We start from the raw sequence: 22559 nt of genomic DNA on the forward strand, positions 1-22559 counted from the left end.
TGGTCTCTGCCCTTTTATCAAGTGGCTTTAAATTTCACCCCAGAGCAAGAAGCACACAGCCCAAGGCTAAAACTGATGACTGCCGGGGTGCTATACGTAGACTATTTGAGCCTGTTTGCACAAGCAGTGAAATCCATATTAACACAGACGACTGAAACAAATCCCTGCAGCATTTTAGGTTAAAAACCTAAACACAAAATTCAGATTACATTTAGCATGCAGATGCTAAAGAAACACATGTGGCTGCAACACAATTCAGTCTATTAAACCAAACAACATTAAATTGCAGAGGTAATGAAGCATAAAATGAATAACTTGCAGTGTTACTTCAATGCATGCCACTCAGTCTAGTCATGTGAAAAAGTGAGTGCATGTTTTCATAAAAGCATACGAATGGAAAATCTGTGTAAGGAGACAAGACATCATTTTGACCTTGGAGCAGCGAGAATCCCAGGCTTTGACTGCTGAACTGTAACCTCCACACAGGAACACGTTGGGGTTGGCGGGATGGAAGACCACACACATCACCTTGGACTGATTGTCCATCTTCACTACCTGCTGTCCTACAGGAGTTCACACACAGTCAAAGAGACAGAAAGGATGAAGAAGATCAATGTTGTGTTAAGACATTTAAAATCCATAGTGGTGACACTGTCAGTCATGATGATCATAATGTGACATAAAACCAAGGCCCAATCTCTGGCCATCCTGGCCACTTGAGACTGGCTTCAAAAACCAGCAGATGTCCACAGAAGCCCATGTTAAAATGTCAATCTTTAGAGGAGAATTACACATTTACAAGTTGATACAAACATTGGTTTTGGTCTCTACAGCTAGTTTTCGTCTCCATGACAAGTGTACGTACGTGTGTGTGTGTGGTGGGGGGATTAAGATGTTTTAAGCCATAAAGTTACCCATAATTAGGGCTGTGGCCACTTTGAGTGACACCACATGTGTTACTACTGAACCAAGCTCAAAGCTCTGGTAGCACAGAGGCCGTTAGCTGTGGCTGATCGCTGTTGTGGAAGGCCGTGTCTGTCTTTTCTGAGCATTTTGTTACAAATACCTGTAATAACATGGCTTCCTTGTCCTTGTTGCTAATTGTGCTAAAGGATCATCTAAGATGTCTGTGCACCAGTATTTCCATCAAGTGAAATACAAGTTTTTGTGTCATTTATGTTTGCACCATTAGCATCTATATGTAGCGTGAAGACATTAAGTCATGATTAACTCAATTAACTCATGCTTTAATAAACCACTCCAACCAAGGTTAGCCTTAGGCTTTAAGTATATTTACAGTCTGTGCATAAAACACACTTCTTCCATGAACTCTAGATTCAAGAGATGACAATATTTCCACCTAGCTTTCTTATCTCATCTAGGCTTTTTATTCATTACTCTATTTTATTTTGGTGTAACACTTGAGAGATAGATGCTAAGTATTTTTCTCTTCTATGATACACGTGAATAAACAGCACTATTTGGAGGTGGATTTGTGTGTGGCTTTTAAGCCTTGTTTATCAGTGATTTGTAGTGGACGTTTCCATGCAGACTGCCTGCATGTGACACCAAACAGCAAAACTTTCACAATCAGTCCAGTGCAGATCTCCAGCATTGGTTCAGCCTGCAAGGGAAAAATTATGTGTTTCCATCTTCATATTCTACAGCGGGAATGTACACACACAACACAGTAAATGTCTCCTGACGTATTGCTGTGAACACACCAGCAGAGAGACTTGAGCTTCTATAATTCAATTCATCCCCTACGTGTTTGCTGCTGCGATGCAAACTTGATGATGCGTTTTCCACTCTATTAAATGTATTTTTCCACAGCAGGAAAGAGTGTTTTCCAAATGTCCCACAACAGTGTATAAAATTCCATTACAGCCCACAGAATTAATATTTAAATACACCCCCCATGGAGAACCTGCATGGAAATCAATGTTCAGTGCAAAACTGTTTTCCTTCACTTTGGGGAAGTCAGCTCCAGTCCCCGGTCATGACTCTACTGTTGCCGATCCCCCAGCGTTGGCCCGGACTCGCTGAGCAATCACCTTATTACCGTTTTATCGCTCTGTAAGAAATATCAGTGCAGCTGCTATAACATAATGTTCTGACTCTGCATGCAGGAGTTTGTCAATGCTGCTCGACATTATGGGCTAAAGTACATTTTGCATGTGTTACTTCGTGAATGAGCACATTTTAAGTACTATTCATTCAACACATTATTTAATCAGCTATATTAATCCATTAAAGTGAGAAAAAGTTTAAAACATTGCAAAATATTCAGACTACTACCTTACTGAAGCAGAACAAACTTAAATTTTGTGGTACATTAAAGGCTGGATCCTTCTAGGGTGTCACGACTAACTAAACACCACATAAATCTCAGATATGCTTCCTGTGAAATGTGTATTTTTGCTGAACTAATCTCTTTGGTTTATTAATTTTGTGCACTGTGTGGATCCAATCCACTGCACAAAGCACTCAGATTTATGTGCAGGAAGCACTGTGTGTAATTAATCGTGCCCTCACACCTGTACTGCTAAACACAGATTTCAAGCTGGCTACTCAAAAATAGTACACCTACAAAAACATCAAGCTGCAATGCTAAAGCTACAGTGTGTAGGATTTAGGGGTGTTCATTACTTGGAATGCAATCATGTATTCGTGGGCATCTGCCAGTGTATTATTAGCAACAACAACAAATCAATGTGTTTGAATCAGCTTAGAATGAGCCCTTCAGATCTACTTTGGAGTGGGCCCCTTCATGGGGGCTGCCATGTTGCATCACCCTGTTGATATAGTTGGCCAAAAGTGGGGGAAAAAAAAAATCCATGCAAAAAAGCCATTTTGCAGCATGGCCAGAAGACTGAAGGCAACAACAACAACAACAACAAATAAATAAAAGATGAATCAGTGGTTGCTTTCGTATACACTGTCTACCAGTTGCTAGTGGGGGCTAACAACTTTGACAACCCTAATTTTTGTGAAATGGTTGCTCAAGAGAATACAATAGGGCATTTATCCTCATCGCCAAACAAGCAAAATAATAACATGGTTGGTGATAGCATAATGGAATCTTCAATCTCACCACTAGATGGCACTAAATCCTATGTACCGTAGCTTTAAAGAAAATATATACTGAACAACAAAAGAAATGCAAGATTTTCTACAAACAGTAGGGAGGCAAGTTATAGTCCTTTCCAGTGTTGGGAAGGTGTCGTAGCACGGACCCACAACAGGGGGCGCAAATGAACGGACAATGAGTAAGCCAAAAGGTAACAATTTACTGTTGTGACAATACACAACTAAATATACAGAAATTGCAAAGTCAATTAACACCAGGTGACGTGTGGGCAGGCTCGAAGATAGAAGACCCCGACGAGAGAGAGGCCGCGTCCCACACGGCCTCCACCACCAACGGTCTGAAGAACACCGGAGCCGCCAAGTCCCGAATCCCCAGGTGACCTCTGTCTTCGGCTGTCGACCCTGGTACTGCTGGCAAAAAGCAGAGACAAGATGAATGAGTGTAAATCCTTACACTCAGTGGTCTACAGTCTGTACACAGTTAGGAGGAGGACCTCCACCTCCGAATCACACACTCGTGCAGCTCCTAGTGTAACCACTTATCTGTAGCGCAGTCGTCGTCGTCACGCTACACGCCAATTCCCAGATAAGGGCGAACACCACAGGATACCGGCTGCAACAGAAGTTCAGAATCCACTCAATGATATGAGTCAGCAGAGAAGTTACCTCTCGGTAGTCGATTTCTCGGCGGGGAGGTGGAGTTGCAGTCCGGCTTAAGTACTGGTGTAGATGAGTGACAGCTGGTGTGATGAGTGACAGCTGTCACTTCCTCTGGGTCTGGCGCCCTCTCGTGCTTGGAGCCCGCACTCCAAGCAGGGCGCCCTCTGGTGGTGGTGGGCCAGCAGTACCTCCTCTTCATGCCACGCCTCGCTGAAACTTCGTGAACGCATCACTGCCACGCTGGATGCTGGTTTGACAGCGCATAACATAGCCAGACATTTAAATGTTCATGACTCGACCCTCAGCCGGTTAAAGAGGATGTTCCGTGACACAGGGAGGACGCGCGACAGAGGATATTCTGGATCGTCGAGCTCGTACTCGTATCCCGATACCAAGCACTGTTGTTCAACTCTAGAGGAGGAGTGGCAGGCCATTCCTCAACAGGAAATTCACCATTTAGTGCAGAGGTCTCAAACCGGTTCCAGAAAGGGCCGAGAGGGTGCTGGCTTTCTGTGCAGCCACCCACTCCAGCAGGTGATTTCACTGAAACCCTTTCTGAAACCAGTTTGAGACCTCTGATTTAGTGGGTCCCGTCTGCAGATTACCTGCGTTAATTGCCGCACATGGTGGTCACACGCACGATTGACTATGATCTGATTTATCGACTTCATAAATTCAAACACACCTTTTACTATAGTATGCAACATCCTGTACAAAATCTGACAAATTTTACTCATGAAGCAATATCAAAACATACATTCGTGTCTTTTGTTGTTCAGTGCATTTGTGACCATTTTAAGATGTGGAATATTCTGACAGATGAACATCAGACTGCTCACTGTCGAAGAAGGTAGTTGATCCAAACAATGCTCAAGAGAAAAACATAACATACACTGACAAAGATGCTATGATGTAGAGAAGAGAAATTAGAAAAAAGATAGCTTATTTAGCTTGAGGCTGCACTGTTGAAATCAATCCAAATGCTCGCACTTTAAAATCTAAAACACTAGAGGGCTCAAATCTAATTACGACTGACAGGATGCAACCAAAAATTAGTTTCATGGGAAATGATGAAAAAGCTACACAACGAACGCTGCCAGACTGTATATGCTAGCAACTCTGTCAAAGGCTATGCAAAGTAGAACACCTCAGGGTTCAACAGCTCCTCATTATTTCGCCGAACAAACAACAAAGACCCCATCCAAAGGCAGCCTTGCGCAGTAAGCCTACAACAAAAACGCACTTCATTACACACTTGTCCAAACCCTAGCAACTATTTGAAAAGAGGGAATAAATAACACCACATAAACTGGCAGAAAAATAGATTCTCTTGAACTTAATGGTGGACAGCTCGCTCCAAAACTCAGTCACACTGATGCAAAGTTTGAACAGGCAATTTCTTTGGTCTCAGCATCTGGTTTAATTGGCTTACCCACTACGATACAGAGAAGATCTGTTATCTAGATTACAAAAATTGTGTTTGGCTGGAAGATGAGGACTCAACTTTCTTCTCATAATAAATAGGACCCTGTCATGTTTTAATTAAGAAAGATTAATTAGCAGGCTCGAGAGGGAAGATAAGTGAAGCCTGCGGTGATCTTCTCCTTTTGCAGTGTAGTTTACTTTAAATTACTAAAAGAACTGGGTGATATTTGGGATCACTGGAATGGTTGGAATGAGCCAAAGGAAAAGAAATCAACATTTTACCTCATTGGGGGTACAAAAAAAAGCATGACACTGTCACAAGATGTCAGCTGGTGTGGCGTAACTTCTTGGATGGATATAGGAATGATTATGCAGAGCATCAAAGTGTTTACTGAATATATCTGAATTTTCTTAACTTGACAATTCGGAAGTAGAGCAGGTGTGGGGTGAACTTGTGGATATCTCGTATAAAAGTAAATGGGACTTTGCATTGATATGTGTGCAGTCTATACTAGAACTTCTGGATCCAGGGAACTTGCTTTGGTAGATGGTGGGGAGACTTACGGAAAGGCTGGAGGTCCGTCTGGATTGGGTGGGCTATGGGAGTCTCCTATTGTCATCCGGCATCAATGCAATCACTGACTCACTAATGCGGTGTAATTCGTAGGGATTCCAATCAGCACCTCATACTGTTTCAATTGCTAACAACTGATATATGGTTGTTTAGCCACAACATTTCTGTCACTGCATCTCTTTCAATCTTGCATTGTCATAGTATAGCCATCGCACATGATCACCCCAATGAGTCTGGTCTTTTTGAGGTTTCTTCCCGTAAAATTAAAACCCGCTGATGGACCTCTTTCCATACCAATGTCACCAAAGTCTATGGCCATGGGGCGGTATCCCACTTTGAAGTGACTTGTATTATGACACTGTATAAATAAATTTAATTAAACTGTACGCAGAGCAGGAAGGTCATGGGATTGATTCCCACCTTTGGCCTTTCAGTGTGGCGTTTGCATGTTCTCCTCATGTTTGGTGGGTTCCCTCCGGGTGCTCCGGCTTCCTCCCAAATCCAAAAACATGCAGGTTAAGTGGATTGGAAACTTGTTTGTAGGTGTGCACACAGGTGTGAATGTGTCTGTTTACATCTAGCCCAGCGACAGACTGCTGTCCTGTCCAGGGCGTATGCTGCCTTGCGCCCTATGAGAGTGTATGTGAAGGATCTAGTGTCGTGGAGACTTAAGACAAAGTCCCTGATCATCAGACAAGAGTCTAAGTGTTTTAGCTTTACTGAGTTGCTTAAAAAATCTTTTTAAAGGTGTCCAGAAAAGTCAGAGAGAATCAAGTCCTAAAGCACCAGTTTTATTGTGCCGGCAAAAAGAAGCAATATCACAGGGTCCCCATATTACAGAAAACACCAGGACAGCCACTTTTAAACAGTTCAGGGGTCAGTGTCTCCACCCCAAGTGGGTGGACCTTCCAAAATTGGCAAATCTTACACCAATTAAAAAAAACAGCTGTTAATGACATTACAGTGTCAAAATTATTCATTTGTGCCAGACAGCCTGCCTAATATACAACGCCCAATTTAAACTGCTTTAACCAGTCCACACTGCCACTATGAAACCAGTTTGCAACGCACCTCCACCCCAACTCCATCTGTAATACTGGGTTTGACTTTTAATCAATGTCATGTTTGTTGACATTGATGCCTGCTCTCTTCTGTACCTGATGTTTGTGTTTGTTTATTTAGTTTATTTGCTACTCTCCCTGCCTTAGGCTTTCCATGGATGCACATGGAAGGGCAGGGGGTTAGAGAACAGAGCCATATCGGCAAATATAACTTGCTGCTGTTAAAAATAAAAACCTATACCTCCATTCTCCCATCAGAGGGCCCAGGGCTCTCCACACGAAATTCTGCCTGAAGATGGTGTGGGCCAATGCACGATCATGGCCAATAATCATGTACATAGGAGTGCCAATTTCAATAAAATATCTCATTTCATCACAAATTAAAAGAATAAATAAATATTGCAAATAACTCACCTGTGTCCATTTTTCGTCCTTTTCTCATTCATTAAATGTATTCCATGTCATTTAATTTCAGGTGGGTGTTTAACCAACGTTCTTTAGAAAGGGGAGGTAATGGTCGAGTGTTTAAGCGTTGGGCTTGAGACCAGAGGATCTTTGGTTCAAATCCCAGCCTGACCGGAAAATCACTGAGGGGCCTTGGGCAAGGTCCTTAATCCTCTAGTTGCTCCTGGTGTGTTGTGAACACCTTGCATGGCAGCAGCATGACATTGGGGTGAATGGGAGGCATTATTGTAAAGCGCTTTGAGCATCTGATGCAGATGAAAAGCGCTATATAAATGCAGTCCATTTACCATTTTACCAAAAAAAGAGGGTGGGCTGATGCTCGGCCCTGAGTCCTCCAATGGGCAAATATGGTAACATCGATCAAGGATAGAGGTCTCCAACTGTGTTCCTGGACATCACGTGTTGCATACTGTCCTTCCTACCTGCACTACTTATAGCTAGTAACTCACTCAGGGGCGTTCAGTCAACAGATGGTCTAAGTAGAGTAGGGGCAGCAGGTAAATGTGCAGGACAAGCACTCTCAAAGCAAGCAGTTGATGCCCACTGAACAAGAAAAGTTTCTGCTAGTTTAGTTCCTGGAGGGGATGCCACCATACAAGACATTAAACGACCCCACGAGAAGCACTTTGGAATTTCGTGGCTTGCCTAGGAACACTCCAAAATATCAAAAGGACTGAACAAGAAATGAACAACCAACCCTTCAGTTAATGGACAATGTGCTCTACCACCTGAGCTACAGTCACCCAAGTACTTCAGACAGGTTCACACACAATCTACAAACCTACTGTGCAATTTTTTGCTACTCCGTGTGAATGTCATTGTGCAAAACGCTGTACATACACGCAAATAAATGACGTTGTGGACAAAAAATATTTTCTTCCCGTACTGATGCATCTTGTAGTTATTCATTCACAAAAATAAATCCATCAATGCTGCAGTGCAAAACTTTAACCGTTAAAGCATTTTAATAGGATTCTGCAAAGCCGGTGAAAATAGGAGGAAACCTTCATTCTTATGCCAACACTGGCACGATCGTTTTGAATTTTCTGTTTGGAAAGCATCCACAATGTCCATTCTAGTAGTGCCCGCAGGGAACAAGTTGGTATAATATGGACATATTTTGCTCGGCCAGGAAAGCCACAAGAGTGCTAAACAACAGCTGTCATCCTGCTGCTATAAATTTACTCAACCTTGTCTCGTCTTTTCTTCATTAAGCCCCTTAACCTGTCCTCTCTCCCAAACCCTTCTCTCTCATGTTTTTTCAGCTGTGACAGTCTGCCCATGGTTCACCGGGAGGAGATGCAATATTGTACAACTGATGGTGGATGTAGTAACAACTGCAGATAACGGTGTTCAATACGCCCACAACATCCTGAATCCATCGGCTTCTCCATCATACAGTTTCCCCGTGAACGCACCAGTTATTGCGCCATTTGGTTATGTATTTATGTTAAGACTTCAACACTGAGTCAAGGGATGCACAACATTCCAAGCCGCTAAATGACCTACACATTACTGCTCAGAGAAAAAGTGAGCAGGAAAAGCCCAGAAGTCTTTCTTGTTGAATTTGACAGCCTCTACATTAATATGAACGGTGCAAAAAAAAATTTCATACATCTTGATTATAGAATGATGTTCCAAATGATCCTTACTCAACATGTGACAGTAATATTAATTCACTAGAATGATGGTTTAGTGGGTACAAACCATTTTTGTGCACAATCCTAACTATCTGAGTAGGATTAATTATGTCTGTAAGTGGACCTGATTGTACTACTATCAAATGAACAATGAACATGATCCAAATGGTGCAATACCCAAATCCCATGTAATAAGCAATTTAATTGAATTTTTCCTCATCTTTCAGTGCCAAAGGAATGCAAGCTTATTATTCGGTAGTGCCAGTACAAACTAGTGCCGGTAACTACGCCCTTTAAGACAAACAACTGTAATCAGAGACTGCAGACCAATTCAACACTTCAGAGACATATTTGCGTCAAGCTCAATTTGGAACATCGCAATAGTATGATTTTCTCTCAACATACACCAGAACTATACAGGCAGAAAGGTCAGAGTATGTGGGGCAAAGAGCAATACGTATGGAGAAAATGAAAAACAGGATAAACCAAAGTAAAGGTACTTGGATCTAGTGAAAGAGAATACACACGCAGAAGGAATGACTGAGGACGAGGCCCACAAATGAGCAAGATGGAAGAGAAACATACATCATCTATGGTGTCTCCCAATTATAACAACAATTTTGCAAAATGATACCTACCTATCACCCCCCCCCCCCCCCCCCCCCCCCCCCCCGCTTACAATACTAGATGCTTTCATGTATTATACATTGGTGTAAATAAATCTTTTGTGATGAAATACATGAACTAACAAAGCGGTCAACCACTGTATGTTGATAGTGGTCAACCTCTGAAGGCCACAGAACCTTCCCTTATTGTGCACCTGTTTTGTAGAATGATTTCCCTCCGTCAATAAAAGTTTGTGGTAGGGACAGGCCCACTGATGGTGCGTGGACTTCTCATCTTTAATTTTAAGCAGCTTTGTTGTGATTTGGCACTGTCTAAATGAAAAGAAATTGAAAAATTGTATATGTTACTGACAAATATTGCATGATGTGTGTTTTTTAAAAATCCAATTATTTGCACTTGAAGATGTCAGACTGGAATTATTGTCCATCATGCACATCTTCATCTGTTGTACCATTCTCTGAGGGTTCATTGAAAACCACCCACCAGTTTAAGAGGAGTTCCCTTACAAAGTCAGTATCATATGATGCATCAACAAAACACATAATTCCAATTATCTCAACTTAAAGATTTCAGGCTACAATTATTTTCCTTCATGCCCATCTTCAAATGGTGTGCCACCATTGCCTGACATTTTAGGAGGAGTTGTGCTTACAAGAATCACAGACAGATTCCTACATACTTCACTAAATTCATGTTGGCATGGGTTATAATAGACCAAAAGGAGAACATTGCATTTTTGAAAACTGCCAATATTTCAAAACTGTCAAATCTGCTATGCCATTATGCACTGCTGATCTGACAGCTACCAAAGTAAGACAACAAAACAAACATGTTTGTTTACACTTGTGGTTAATGTTATTCCAGTGTAAGGTCACGGCGGCTGCTACTGCAGTGCTGTATCCATTATCGATTTCCTTCCTGGAGCCGCCTGTGTGTTTAATGGCCCTAGCCAAGCTATTATCCGTAGGCTTTATTGGCACTATTGACAAACATGGTGAGAGAGGAAGTGCAACATGGAGCAAGTCATACAGGAAACGAGTGGACCAAAGAGACAGAGACATGACAGTGTCTTAAAAACATGTGTTGATTCTTTTAGTTCAACATCTTCCTATATTCTCAAATACACATTGACTGTATCAACACCACAGCAAGTTGATTAGAACGCCTCACTCAGGGGGAGGAGGAGTAACAGGAAGACCGAGGACGGGTAGGAGAGGGACAGTAGTAGCCAGTAGAGAGCAGTATTTCTGATATATATGTTTGTATTCACATTTTGCAAATTGCTTTTTACTTTTAATACTCTGTGTGCTTCTTACCCTGTGTGCTGCTATACAATGCTGCTGGAACCTCAATTTCCCTGAGGGAGTCTTCCCAAGGGGATTAATAAAGTTTGATCTAATCTAATCTCATCTGTAATCTAAAGAACAGGGAGAACAAATTAAACAGATTTTTTATTTATTCCTACTATTAAAAAAACTTGCTCATATTTTAAGTGTCTAGAAATTCATTCATTATTTGAAAGTCATTTGCTTCCTGTTGTAGAGTGTTTGCATGGGGGGGAGACTTTACTGTCAGAGAGCATCTTTTCAAATCAAATTACAAATTCTTTGTAAATGTCTCCTTGAAAAATGATTTGTAGGATGTCTCAAAACATAGAGACAGCCCATCAAAAAAGATTATTACAGATAGGAAAAACCCATCCATCTGACAGATGAAGACACACATACAAACAATATGTATGCATGCAAAAAAGCTAGAAGCCTGAATATTTTTTCATTCTTTGCTTGTACATTTGTACAAAGCCTTTGAATAACTTAAGAGTTTAAAAAAACTGAAGGGTTACTGACATATTTTGCATTAACTAGATTTTCCTTGTACCCTACTGCAAGTTACAAAGAGCACACACACTATGCACACATTTGTTTGAGTACTTCATCAGACAGGCTGCTTATAAAAGTTACTTTATCCATCATTTAGTGAAGTAAAAAGTCACAACTCACTGATTATGGTATGGGATAAATTCTAGGTAATACATGAATGCTGGCACCTTGAACACCCCCATATTTAAAGGGCATATAATAAGGAAAAACCCATGAGAATGTGGTGAACTTTGACTTATCCAATCAATCAAACTAGTATTAATAAGAAGAATGACAACAGCCCATAGACCTGCTTTTCACCTGCTGCATGATGTGTGGATGCTGGATGGATGACAATTAGGAGCAGGTATATTTGCCAGTGAAAGACACAGACCATTTCCACACAGAAATATAGTAAATCCAACAAGTAAACCATTCATTTCTGACACTTTTAAAGTGGCAGTGTTGTAAAACTCAGATACCATTAAGTCCCACATCCCTGTGGAAAGGATTTGGCATGACTGCAGCAGGGATGCACCGATCCACATTTTTTCACTTCCAATCCAATCCCGATATCTGCTGATACCGATACTATTCCGATATCAGAGCTCTGTTTGCTTTAATATAATTATTATCATTATTGCTGATTTTATACGAGGATATTTTGTATCCTCAGTTATACAGCTTCATGATGAAGTGGAATACAGGTCAATTTTCTTAAAAAGAAGACCTGAAAGTTCAGCTAATGGCCCAGTCACACAGCACATGATGATTCCTGAATGAAGGGAAAAGTAAAAAAATTCAATTCATTGAGAAAAGGTGGACGAAAGAGCTTTATCACCGAAAAGCCTGGGAAGCAAGAGCGCAAAAGGGACGAAAGAGGAACTTAACAAAACCGAAGCTAACGATCTTGGCACTTTAAATGAAACGTGCTTGGAGCCACAGCTGGAGCAGTGTATGTCTGCATCTCTGAGTTCCAGGACTCGGCGATGAGTCCTGGAGAAACTGCAAACAGAAGATGTGGAGATCTGTGTGCACGTCCGTGGACCACCTGCTCTGGTTCCTCGTCCAGAACAAAAGTGGGATCATCTCCATCACTATCAGAACCCACACTGTGTGCTCCGTCTTGCTCCAATTAAAAAAACAAAAACAAAAAAACTCTGGTGTGCTGTGGTCACTACACACCAGAGTTTTATATATATAAAACAGAAAACTGTCAAAAGGGGAAATAAATACAAGTATAAAGATGACTGAATATATCAGAGCAGTAAATTGATCAGTCCGTGTGAACTTCGCGCATTGACTCACATGTGTGGTTATTTCCACCAACTGCAGCTGATCCACAACGTGAATTCTGCCTTTCAGAACACCTCTTTATATAATATTTTGAATTATCTACCTGTTGCCACATGTACATAAGGGCTGGACTGTCATTCCTACACTCATATTGTTACATTTAATAAAAAATAATAAGCGTACACAGCAGCTGATTAACGGTATACATGTTTATGTACACATGTAAATGGCACTATTGTTGGGTCATTGGCTTAAGTTTCATCTCTTGAACACCAGATGGCACACCCACCCCGAGTACATGTACTGTTTTAAAGATGGAGGACATTTCTAAAATGCCACAACAGCCACCAAAAAATAAATAAAAGTACTTCTCCCAGTTGTGATGAAAAGTTGGTCACTGACCATCAGTGCTCATCAATGCTCGCCTGCTAGCTGGCTGCCAACTGCGGGAGGGATTTCCTGAACAAAGGAGTGTCTCATTACGCCGCGTCTCATGGACCTCTGTTCAGGAACCCCCCCCCCAACGCACTCCGCAGCCAGCCGAGCAGAGCAGCCAGTAAGACATTTCACCACATACACAGACGGCTCCTGAATCGGAAAACTCTGCAGGTTATATCGTAAATTTCTTAGCTGTGAATTACGTTGGTATCAGAACCCAATACCGATGTTGGATCAGATCTGCCCCATCCCTAGACTGCAGATGAAGCAAATGCTTATACCTTCCCTCTCTGTCTGAGTCAATGCAAGTGTGATATTAATACAATAACATGCTGTTGTCGTGCGGTATGCATTTTTCTGAGTCCCTCTGTCCATGCCCAGTCGCCCAAAATGACAGCTATTCGCCCTCGTCTAACTTGGGCGAATAGCTGTCATTTCGGACGACGGGATGGACAGAGGGACTCAGAAAAATGCATACCGCACGACAACAGCATGTTATTTGCATTATTATCACTTTTTACTGAGATACACAACATGTAACGCATACATAAAAAGTTGGCTCACTTAACTTTTGTCGTGTCGCCTGGCGCGCGTGCTGTGCTCCAAATTCGGCAGTGCACCCTCATCAAGCTGGCTCCTTTAGCTGCTGTTCATTGTCGTACTATCCATGAGAAAATCATCCAGAATATCCATATTGGGACCAAAACACACTTCTCGCCTTTTCATCTTTTCCTCTGCGGACAGTTTTTTTTTCCCCTCTGCGGACAGTTCTTGGGCTGCACGCACGCTATGACGTCATTTGTTTACGCACAGCTGGCGGGTATAGCCAGATAGCGTTGATGTAAATCTACAATACCGGCCTAGCAACGCCTCGGTAAAGTGATAATAATGAACTATACATGTTGCTTGAAATGAGTTGGTTATTCAGTTTTGTTTTTATTTTAATTTCCAAAACTTGGTCTGCTTTCTATCAAGGCCACCAATGCTTATTTAATAAGATTTAATCAGATGACAAAAAACTTTAAATGTCACAAATGCCTGGCTTTAAATTGATTTTAGTAAAAACTGCAAAGAATATGCATGTTTTCTGGTTTATTTCTTTCAAATCCAGGAAAAAGAAGCCTTGATGTGCTTTTGATGTACTGGCTTTAGAAATACAGATTTTCAAAGGAGTTGCCTCTCAAATGGGTCACAACTGCAGAGTGAGAAAAAAGCAGCTTTGGAAGTTATGTAATGAGTTTATGGGGCCAAGGGCAGCTTAAAAAAAAAAAAAAAAAAAAAAAAAAAAAAAAACGCCAGACCTTACTTTCAATTTTAACAGGCAAAAAATAAAGGGGGAAAATTACAACAACAAACTGTGCATATGTGTGTACAAAAACAAGTTCATAATAATAAAAGCCTATCTCACTGAATTTCATTTAATTAAATGTGATGGTGCTTCTCATTTTCTCAGTACTTAATGAATACTTACCAGTGTGAACGTGCAATGAAGTATAGCTGCTGAGTTCAGCTGATATTAAAACACACTGTCAAAATCTTGGTTTCCTTCCCTACCTCCTCTTTTATTTTAATCTCCCTCCATGTCTGCGTCCTCTGGCTTTACTTCCATTCCTCACACCAGTTTGTCATTACAGCAATTATCTCCTCGTCCAATTAAACTGCCATCTCACGCTTCCTCGTGCCAGTATGTTATAGGCTCTACTGTGACGACCAGCATTCTTGAGCTCATGATTCCCAAGGATTCCTCCTAAACAACCATTGCTGTTCTTGTTTGGCTTCTCCCTCGTGCCTGTGTGCATTGGATTGAGTTTCCTGGATTAACTGCCTGAAGCGTGACTTGAGGCTTTGTCTGATTCTGCTTAGCATTTTAATTACTGTTGCCAAGCTGACTGACCGCCTGCACTTTGGGCTTCGGCCCTGCATCTTAGAACTGTCGCCGTGTGACCCCTCGCGGACACCTTTCCAATATTAACTGCATTCTACATACAACCTTGGACGGCTAATCGATTGTGATTAAAGAACTTCAAAATGCCTGTTTTCTGCATTGGAGTCTTCTAATCAGAATCATTATGCCCACATAAAAAAATAATTACCACTAAATATAACCACTTTGCACTGGCTTCTTGTCTCTGTAAGAGCAGATTTTAAGGTCTTGCTGCTAACCTATAAAATTGTTCATGGACTGGTGCCTTCTTACCTGGGCGATTTGGTGCAACCCTACGTACCGGCCCGGGTTCTGTGGTCGCAGGATGCGGGACTACTGTGTGTTCCTAGGGTGAAGAAGTAGTCAGCGGGTCAAAGAGCCTGCTCTTATCATGCACCCGCTCTATGGAACAATCTCCCTGTGATCATGAGGCAGTCAGATTCCGTGGACATTTTTAAGTCAAGACTAAAAAGGTATTTTACTCCCTTTTATTTTTTTATCTGTTTCATTCTTTTACTTGTGTCTTCTAATTATGTATTTGAATCTTTTAATTTACTCATTCTGAATTTGATTTTGAACTGTTTTGTGTAAGGTGCCTTGAGGCAACTTTTGCTGTGATTTGGCACGATATAAATTGATTAAATTGAAATTAAATATCACCTGGTTTGCTACTGCACCATGTGTTTCTCACAACACAATGTAAAACTGCTGCTCACCTGTCTGTACGTCTGTTATCGCAGCCGTGTTGTCAAATGAGCCGGTGAGGAGGAGTTGCCCACAGGGGGTCCAACAGGCATCTCGCACAGCTTCCGAATGACAAGCGTAAACCCTGAGGCATCGCCCACTTTCTGCACCATCCCACACCTGCCAGACATGGGGATAACCACATCAACACACGCACAATTGTGCCTAAACAACAGCAACAAAGACATTTTGACATGCTAAGGCTCCTAATTATATTTGGTCCCAAAGAAGCACCATCAAGAGTTCAGAATTTGCAGTGATTATCATGAATTACTCAGTCTTTTTTTTTTTTTTAATTATATTCTCTGATTTCAGCCCCTTAAATGTGAATATTTTACCATTTCATTACTCATCTCTGGCAGTACTGGACTGGAGACAAAATAAGACATTTGAAGGTATCCTCATAAGCTCTGGAAAACAAACATTTTTTTTCACCATTTTATGGCCCTAACAACCAATTAAATAAGAAAGTATTTCAAGTATTTGCTTGATTAATCTAGTGGTTCCCAAACTTTTTTCCTTGAAGAATCCAATATTTGTGTCCAAGTTACGCTGACCCTCAACCCGCACAAACGTTCACACATGCACGCACTACTGATTTACTACCAATAATCCAGCATGTGAGTGTAACTTCATGTATCAATATCTTCTAATTTTAATGAACTTAGAGCAGACAAACCCTTGTGACCCTGCTGTGATCTTTGGTGACCTAAAGTTGGAGACCAGGGGATTAAACATTTTTAAAATAATTACTAGCTGCAGCATGAGTCTGGACAAAAATAATCATTTACATATACAGTCTGCACAAAAAAAAAAAAACCCAAAAAAACAACGGTCTCCTGCTATTGTCACAGCAGACTGTGATGTAGAGTACATCTGGAAAATATTCGCAGCGCTTCACGTTTTCCACATTTTGTTATGTTACAGCCCTATTCCAAAATGGAGTAAATTTTTTTTCTCCTCAAAATTCTACTCACAATACCCCATAATGACAACATGAAAGGAGCTTTTTTTGTGTGCAAATTTATTAAAAATAAAAACGAAGAAGTCATGTGTACATAAATATTAACACCCTTTGCGCAATAACGTGTTGATGCACCTTTGGCAACAGTTACAGCCTCAAGTCTTCTTGAATATGATGCCACAAGCTTGGTGCACCTATTTTTGGGAAGTGTGGCCCATTACTCTTTGCAGCACCTCTCAAGCGCCATCAGGTTGGATGGGGAGCATCAGTGCACACACATTTTCAGATCTCTCCAGAGATGTTCAGTCGGATTCAGGTTTAGGCTCTGGCTAGGTCACTCAAGGACATTCACAGAGTTGTCCTGAAGCCACGCCTTTGATATCTTGGCTGTGTGTTTAGGGTCACTGTCCTGCTGAAAGATGAACTGTCGCCCCAGTCTGAGGTCAAGAGCACTCTGGAGCAGGTTTTCATCCAGGATGTCTCTGTACATTGCTGCATTCATCTTTTCCTCAGTCCTGACTAGTCTCCCAGTTCCTGTTGCTGAAAAACCTCCCTACAGCATGATGTTGCCAATACTATGCTTCAATGTAGGGATGGTGCCCGGTTTCCTCCAAACATGATGCCTGGCATTCACGCCACAGTTCAATCTTTGTCTCATCAGACCAGAGTATTTTGTTTGTCATGGTCAGAGTCCTTCAGGTGCCTTTTGGCAAACTTCAGGCAGGCTGCCATGTGCCTTTTACTAAGGAGTGGCTTCCGTCTGGCCACTATACCATACAGACCGGATTGGTGGATTGCTGCAGAGATGGTTGTCCTTCTGGAAGGTTCTTCTCTCTCCTCAGAGGAATGCTGGAGCTCTGACAGAGTGAACATCGGGTTCTTGGTCACCTCCCTGACTAAGCTCTTCTCCCCTGATCGCTCAGTTTAGATGGGCAGCCAACTCCAGGAAAAGTCCTCATGGATCCAAACTTCTTCCATGTACAGATGATGGAGGCCACTGTGCTCATTGGGACCTTAAAAGCAGCAGAAATGTTTCTGTACCCTTCCACAGATTTGTGCCTCAAGACAATCCTGTCTACAGAGGTCTACAGACAATTCCTTTGACTTCATGCTTGGTTTGTGCTCTGACATGCACTGTCAGCTGTGGGATCTTATATGTAGACAAGTGTGTGCCTTTCCAAATCATGTCCAATCAAATGAATTCACCCCAGGTGGAGTTCAATAAAGCTACTGAAACATCTCAAGGATGATCAATGGAAAAGGCTGTGAATACTTACGTACATGTAATAGCGTAGTTTTTTTTAATTTTTAAATAAATATGCAAAAATAAAAAAACAAACTTTTTCACATTGTCATTATGGGGTATTGTGTAGAATTTTGAGGAAAAAATAATAATTTAATCCATTTTGGCATAATGCTGTAACATTAAAAAAAAAATGTAGAAAAAGTGAAGCGCTGTGAATACTTTCCAGCTGCACTGCGTGTCTCACTAGCAAATAATGTCTGGGATGATTTTGGCACAGCCACAAAAATACATGTTGCTGTTGCATTTTTGTACTTTTCACCAATTTTTTTTTTAAATAAGAGTGTGACTTTATCTCAACAATGTTAGAAAAAGAAACCACCACACTATCTGCAGCCTGACATACAGTGGGACCTGCAATCTGTTTCCCACTGAGTTCAAATATTACACTAATGAGAACTATTCTTACATGACTCATTTCCAAAGCCACACTGAACTTTGAAGATCTGTATGGCACCACAGATCCCTCTCTGCCCATCCTCTCTCTCTGTTTCATTATTAAAGATGACTGTTCTGTACTGCGTATGAAGCACAATGAGAAGCGCTGTACCACAACCCCCACAAGAACCAGGCAGATGGAGAGCGATGGACGAGAAATAGTGATATATCAATCTAACAGGCTGTGCTTGAACAAACTGAATCCCAGAGATGCCTGTGGGGTGTGAAAAGAGCAACTAAAAGAGATAGAACAAGAGAGACAGCTGCAAAAAATAAACAAATAGATCAATAAATAAACTCACACTAAATAATGGAGAAGGATGTCTATTCACAATAATGTTATTCACAATCCAAAGGCAGTAGATCCTCTCTTCTTGAAAGTCTGGATGATCTTTGTTTTGAGGGAAACACTGCCCTCTGAAGGTGATAAAACAGTATGTTAAACAATTAATAGAGGCTCTATTCTATCTTGACAAAAGTGCCCCTTGCAAATGCATTCACCCACTTGATGTTCTCCCCTCTTTTTTGCATTACAAACTGCAATTTAAATGGACCTTTATTTGGATTTTACGCCACAGACCAACACAAGATGGGCTTCTGTAGCAGCAATCAGAGTAATGGTGCATACTGCAGCTTCATGGTGGAGTGGAACAGAGAGATTTTCATAAAAGAAACGGTCTTCTCTTGAAGAGAATTCTTCTGTGTTCCACTCCGCAAGTGCCATGGTGGCTTCCCTCACTGGTGTCATTCTTGTACTACGACCACTACCTTTGCACCCCCCAGGACTTTTTTAGGTTCCTTAGATGACCCCAAAACACAATCAGGATGTTCCCAAAATTAAAAACTGGCCTCAAGCCAGTTATCCACGATGGTGTCCAAGATGGCTGCCAAAATAGAGTTTTTTCACTAAAACACCTTTAAACAACATAAACAATTTCCTACTATGTATTTTAATGATAAGGGTCTACTGGGGACCATTTTGGATGCCATTTTGAATCTTGAACCCATGAATTAATTTAGTTTAGGCACAAATGAGTCTGCTGTGACCTGCAATGGTTTTCCCATTGAATCTCTGTGATATTCAGTTGTTTATATGTTGTTTAAAGGTGTTTTAGTGAAAAACCCTATTTTGGCAGCCATCTTGGCTAACTGGTTTGAGGCTGGTTTTTATTTTTGGGAACATCCTGATTGTGCTTTGGGGTCATCTAAGGAACCTAAAAAAGTTGGTTTGGTTTAGTCCTAGGTGGGTGGGCGGGCAAAGGTAGTAGTCATAGCTCCCCTAGTACACAGTCACTCAGTTTTTGAGAACACTGTACTTCAGACAGAGTTACTGGACAGTACCACACTGTCTGTTTGCCCCGACATGTCTAAAGGAAACTAGCTGTAAAAGTGATGATTTGCTTGTGTTACTTTAATTATTAGTGCTTTCATAAGAAAAATGGTGAATATCTATGCCTGCACCACTTATCAGTTGTCATATTTTTTAGAATTAAAAAGGGGGAAGGGGGGTCCATGAAGCTGGACTCTCTGGTGATGGTGGCAGAGAAGAGAACACTGGAAGATGCCAGTCACCCTCTGCACACCATCATCAGCAACCAGGGGAGTCTCCTCAACCACAGACTGCTCATTCCCAAGTGCAGGACCAACAGACTGAAAAACTCCTTTGTCCCTCAGGCCATCAGACTGTACAACTCCTCATTCAGGGGGAGGAGGAGTAACAGGAAGACAGAGGACGGCAATGAGAGGAACAGTAGTAGCCAGTAAACCAGTATTGATCAGTATGTCTGGTCTTTATATTGCAAACCGTTTTCTTTTTTACTTTCAATTTTAATACTCTGTGTGCTTCTTACCCTGTGTGCTGCTATGCAATGGTGCTGAAACCTCAGTTTCCCTGAGGAAGTCTTTCCAAGGGATCAATAAAGTTCTATCTAATCTAATTCAATTTCACTTCATTCATTTGGACTATTTTGTGCAGGTTCACTGCATTAATGACAAATAATCCATTTAAATTACAGGTTATAAAGCCCCCCTCCCCCAACAGAAGAAGAAGAAGAAAAAAAATAGACAAATTCAAAAGTATATCTAAAAGGCAGGCTGCTTAATTTCCCCTTCCAGGCTGCTTCCTTTGAACCACATTGTTGACATGCACAAAAATGGTGCTATTCAATGTACGGCCTTGTACTGTAATCTGACACAACCTTAAATGTGCAGGTACTAAAAGCAGCACTTCAAAAAAAAAAAAAAAGAAAGAAGTAGCAGCCATGTTCATTTTTTAACCAAAAACTTACAAACATACAGAGCAGATTGTTGCAGTTGCCTCATTGGGTAATTTCCTTGCTAAACAAGACTTGGTAATTAAAACTAAATTAGTATTTGTGTTACCAATGTGAAACTGTTGCTTTACACCTACAGTAGTCATGGTGACAGCAGCTACAATCTGGATGGAATAAAAATAGTCTGACTGCCTCTGAGAAACTGACAGACGGGATGCAGAAAAAGAAGACAAAAGCCTGAAGGGTGTGTTGAAGAAGTGCGAGTACACAGAGGAAAACCTGAAGGCTTCATGTCACCTCTCTCTTTAGCTCAACACAACAGATGTAATGTCTCATGAGGTATAACAACTTAAATGACATTGTGCCATAAAACGTGTAATTTTCACAGCTGGATCAGTTATTTTCCCACATCAGGAGAGGTTTACTGAAAGAGTTGCGTATCTGTAGCTCACCTGCCACTACTGATCAATCTTTCAATGGTTCCTAAAACTAAGTGTTTAATCTATAATACGTTAGAAGATAATGAACAGCACCTGTTACATTTCAAATGTGTTGTTCCATCTGTGGAACAGCCCCAAACACAAAAAGTCGATCAATTTATAGAGTTATAAAACAGTAAAAAAGGGAGTGAAGCATCACATTTCAGCAGATCAAAGTAGGGAGCACTGACATAAAAATAAATAAATAAATATTCACCAGAATAATTCATTTAAAATTGTTCTTTTTGGCCTAATCATTTTGATACTAGTTTAAAAGATGGATACAAAATATGATTTTTATTTTAAAAGTGTGGTATGACTCTGATCAAGCTGCAGTCACATTAGCTACAAATAACAGTGACAAACGGTTGCCTTCGTAGCTTCATGGGCGTTTCTGCGGTGTGCCCCCTACATCGCCGTAAGATATCTTGTAAATCACTTCAGAGGTGTTATCTGGTTACAAAAACAGCAGGATCACCAAAGCTGTGGGGTGATGTCCAAGCTCCACAAGAGGGTTTGGTCCAACAAGAACTTGATAGAGAACACCAAGATGCAGGTGTACAGAGCTTGTGTTCTCAGCGCCTTTGCTCTACTCCAGTGAAATGTTAACAGCGTACGCCGCCTAGGAGAAGGGTTAGAAAGACTCAACAGTTTCCACCTCCGCTGCCTCAGATGCATCCTTGGTATTCAATAGCAAGAAAAGATCCCCAATACTGAAGTGCTGGAGCAAGCAGGGCTTCCATCTGTCTTTGCGCTCCTGAGCAAACGCATCCTCCATTGGCTGGTACACGTACACCGCATGGACGACAGCCACATCCCCAAAACTCTATGGAGAGTTGGCTGAGGGACCCAAGCATGACCTCAAAAGCACAGTCATCAATGTCCAGACATGGGAGCGACTCACAGCAGACTGCGGACTCTGAAAGGTGGCCATCCGGAGTGGAGCGGCACAGACTGAAACAGAATGTATGGACAGTCTGAAGGGGAAGAGAGGTACATGCAAGTCAAGCTCTGTGGACCCAACAGCCACAGCCTATATCTGCCCAGCCTGCTTCAAAGACTGACATTCCCACATCAGTTTACACAGCCATCATCTCCCGAGATGAAAGGAAGCCGAAGAAGAAGATCACAAAATTATTTCGTAATGGTATCACAAAATTTGGGGTGACATGGTTATGGTTAAAAATAGTGACTGAATCTTGACAGCATCATGATAATGTGACACCTTTTGTGATGTATCACACACACACCATGTGACTATTCGCTGGTCAGAGCACCCATCACTCCATTTTCAGGGAA

At 41.4% G+C, this 22559-nt stretch overlaps 1 protein-coding gene across 3 annotated transcripts in view; it reads right to left on the minus strand.

Annotated features, from left to right (window-relative positions):
* Positions 1 to 22559, minus strand: part of wdr25 (WD repeat domain 25) — a 42538-nt gene that overhangs the window by 7623 nt on the left and 12356 nt on the right. For all 3 annotated transcript variants that reach the window (XM_034159389.1, XM_034159390.1, XM_034159391.1), the window contains exons 3-4: positions 15776 to 15923; positions 433 to 563 (exon numbers count right to left, since the gene is read on the minus strand). In XM_034159389.1, coding sequence (XP_034015280.1) covers positions 433 to 563; positions 15776 to 15923 — 279 coding nt within the window. The remainder of the gene's footprint in view (positions 1 to 432; positions 564 to 15775; positions 15924 to 22559) is intronic.

Source organism: Thalassophryne amazonica, chromosome 19, assembly GCF_902500255.1.
Source record: "Thalassophryne amazonica chromosome 19, fThaAma1.1, whole genome shotgun sequence".
Taxonomy (NCBI): Eukaryota; Metazoa; Chordata; class Actinopteri; order Batrachoidiformes; family Batrachoididae; genus Thalassophryne; species Thalassophryne amazonica.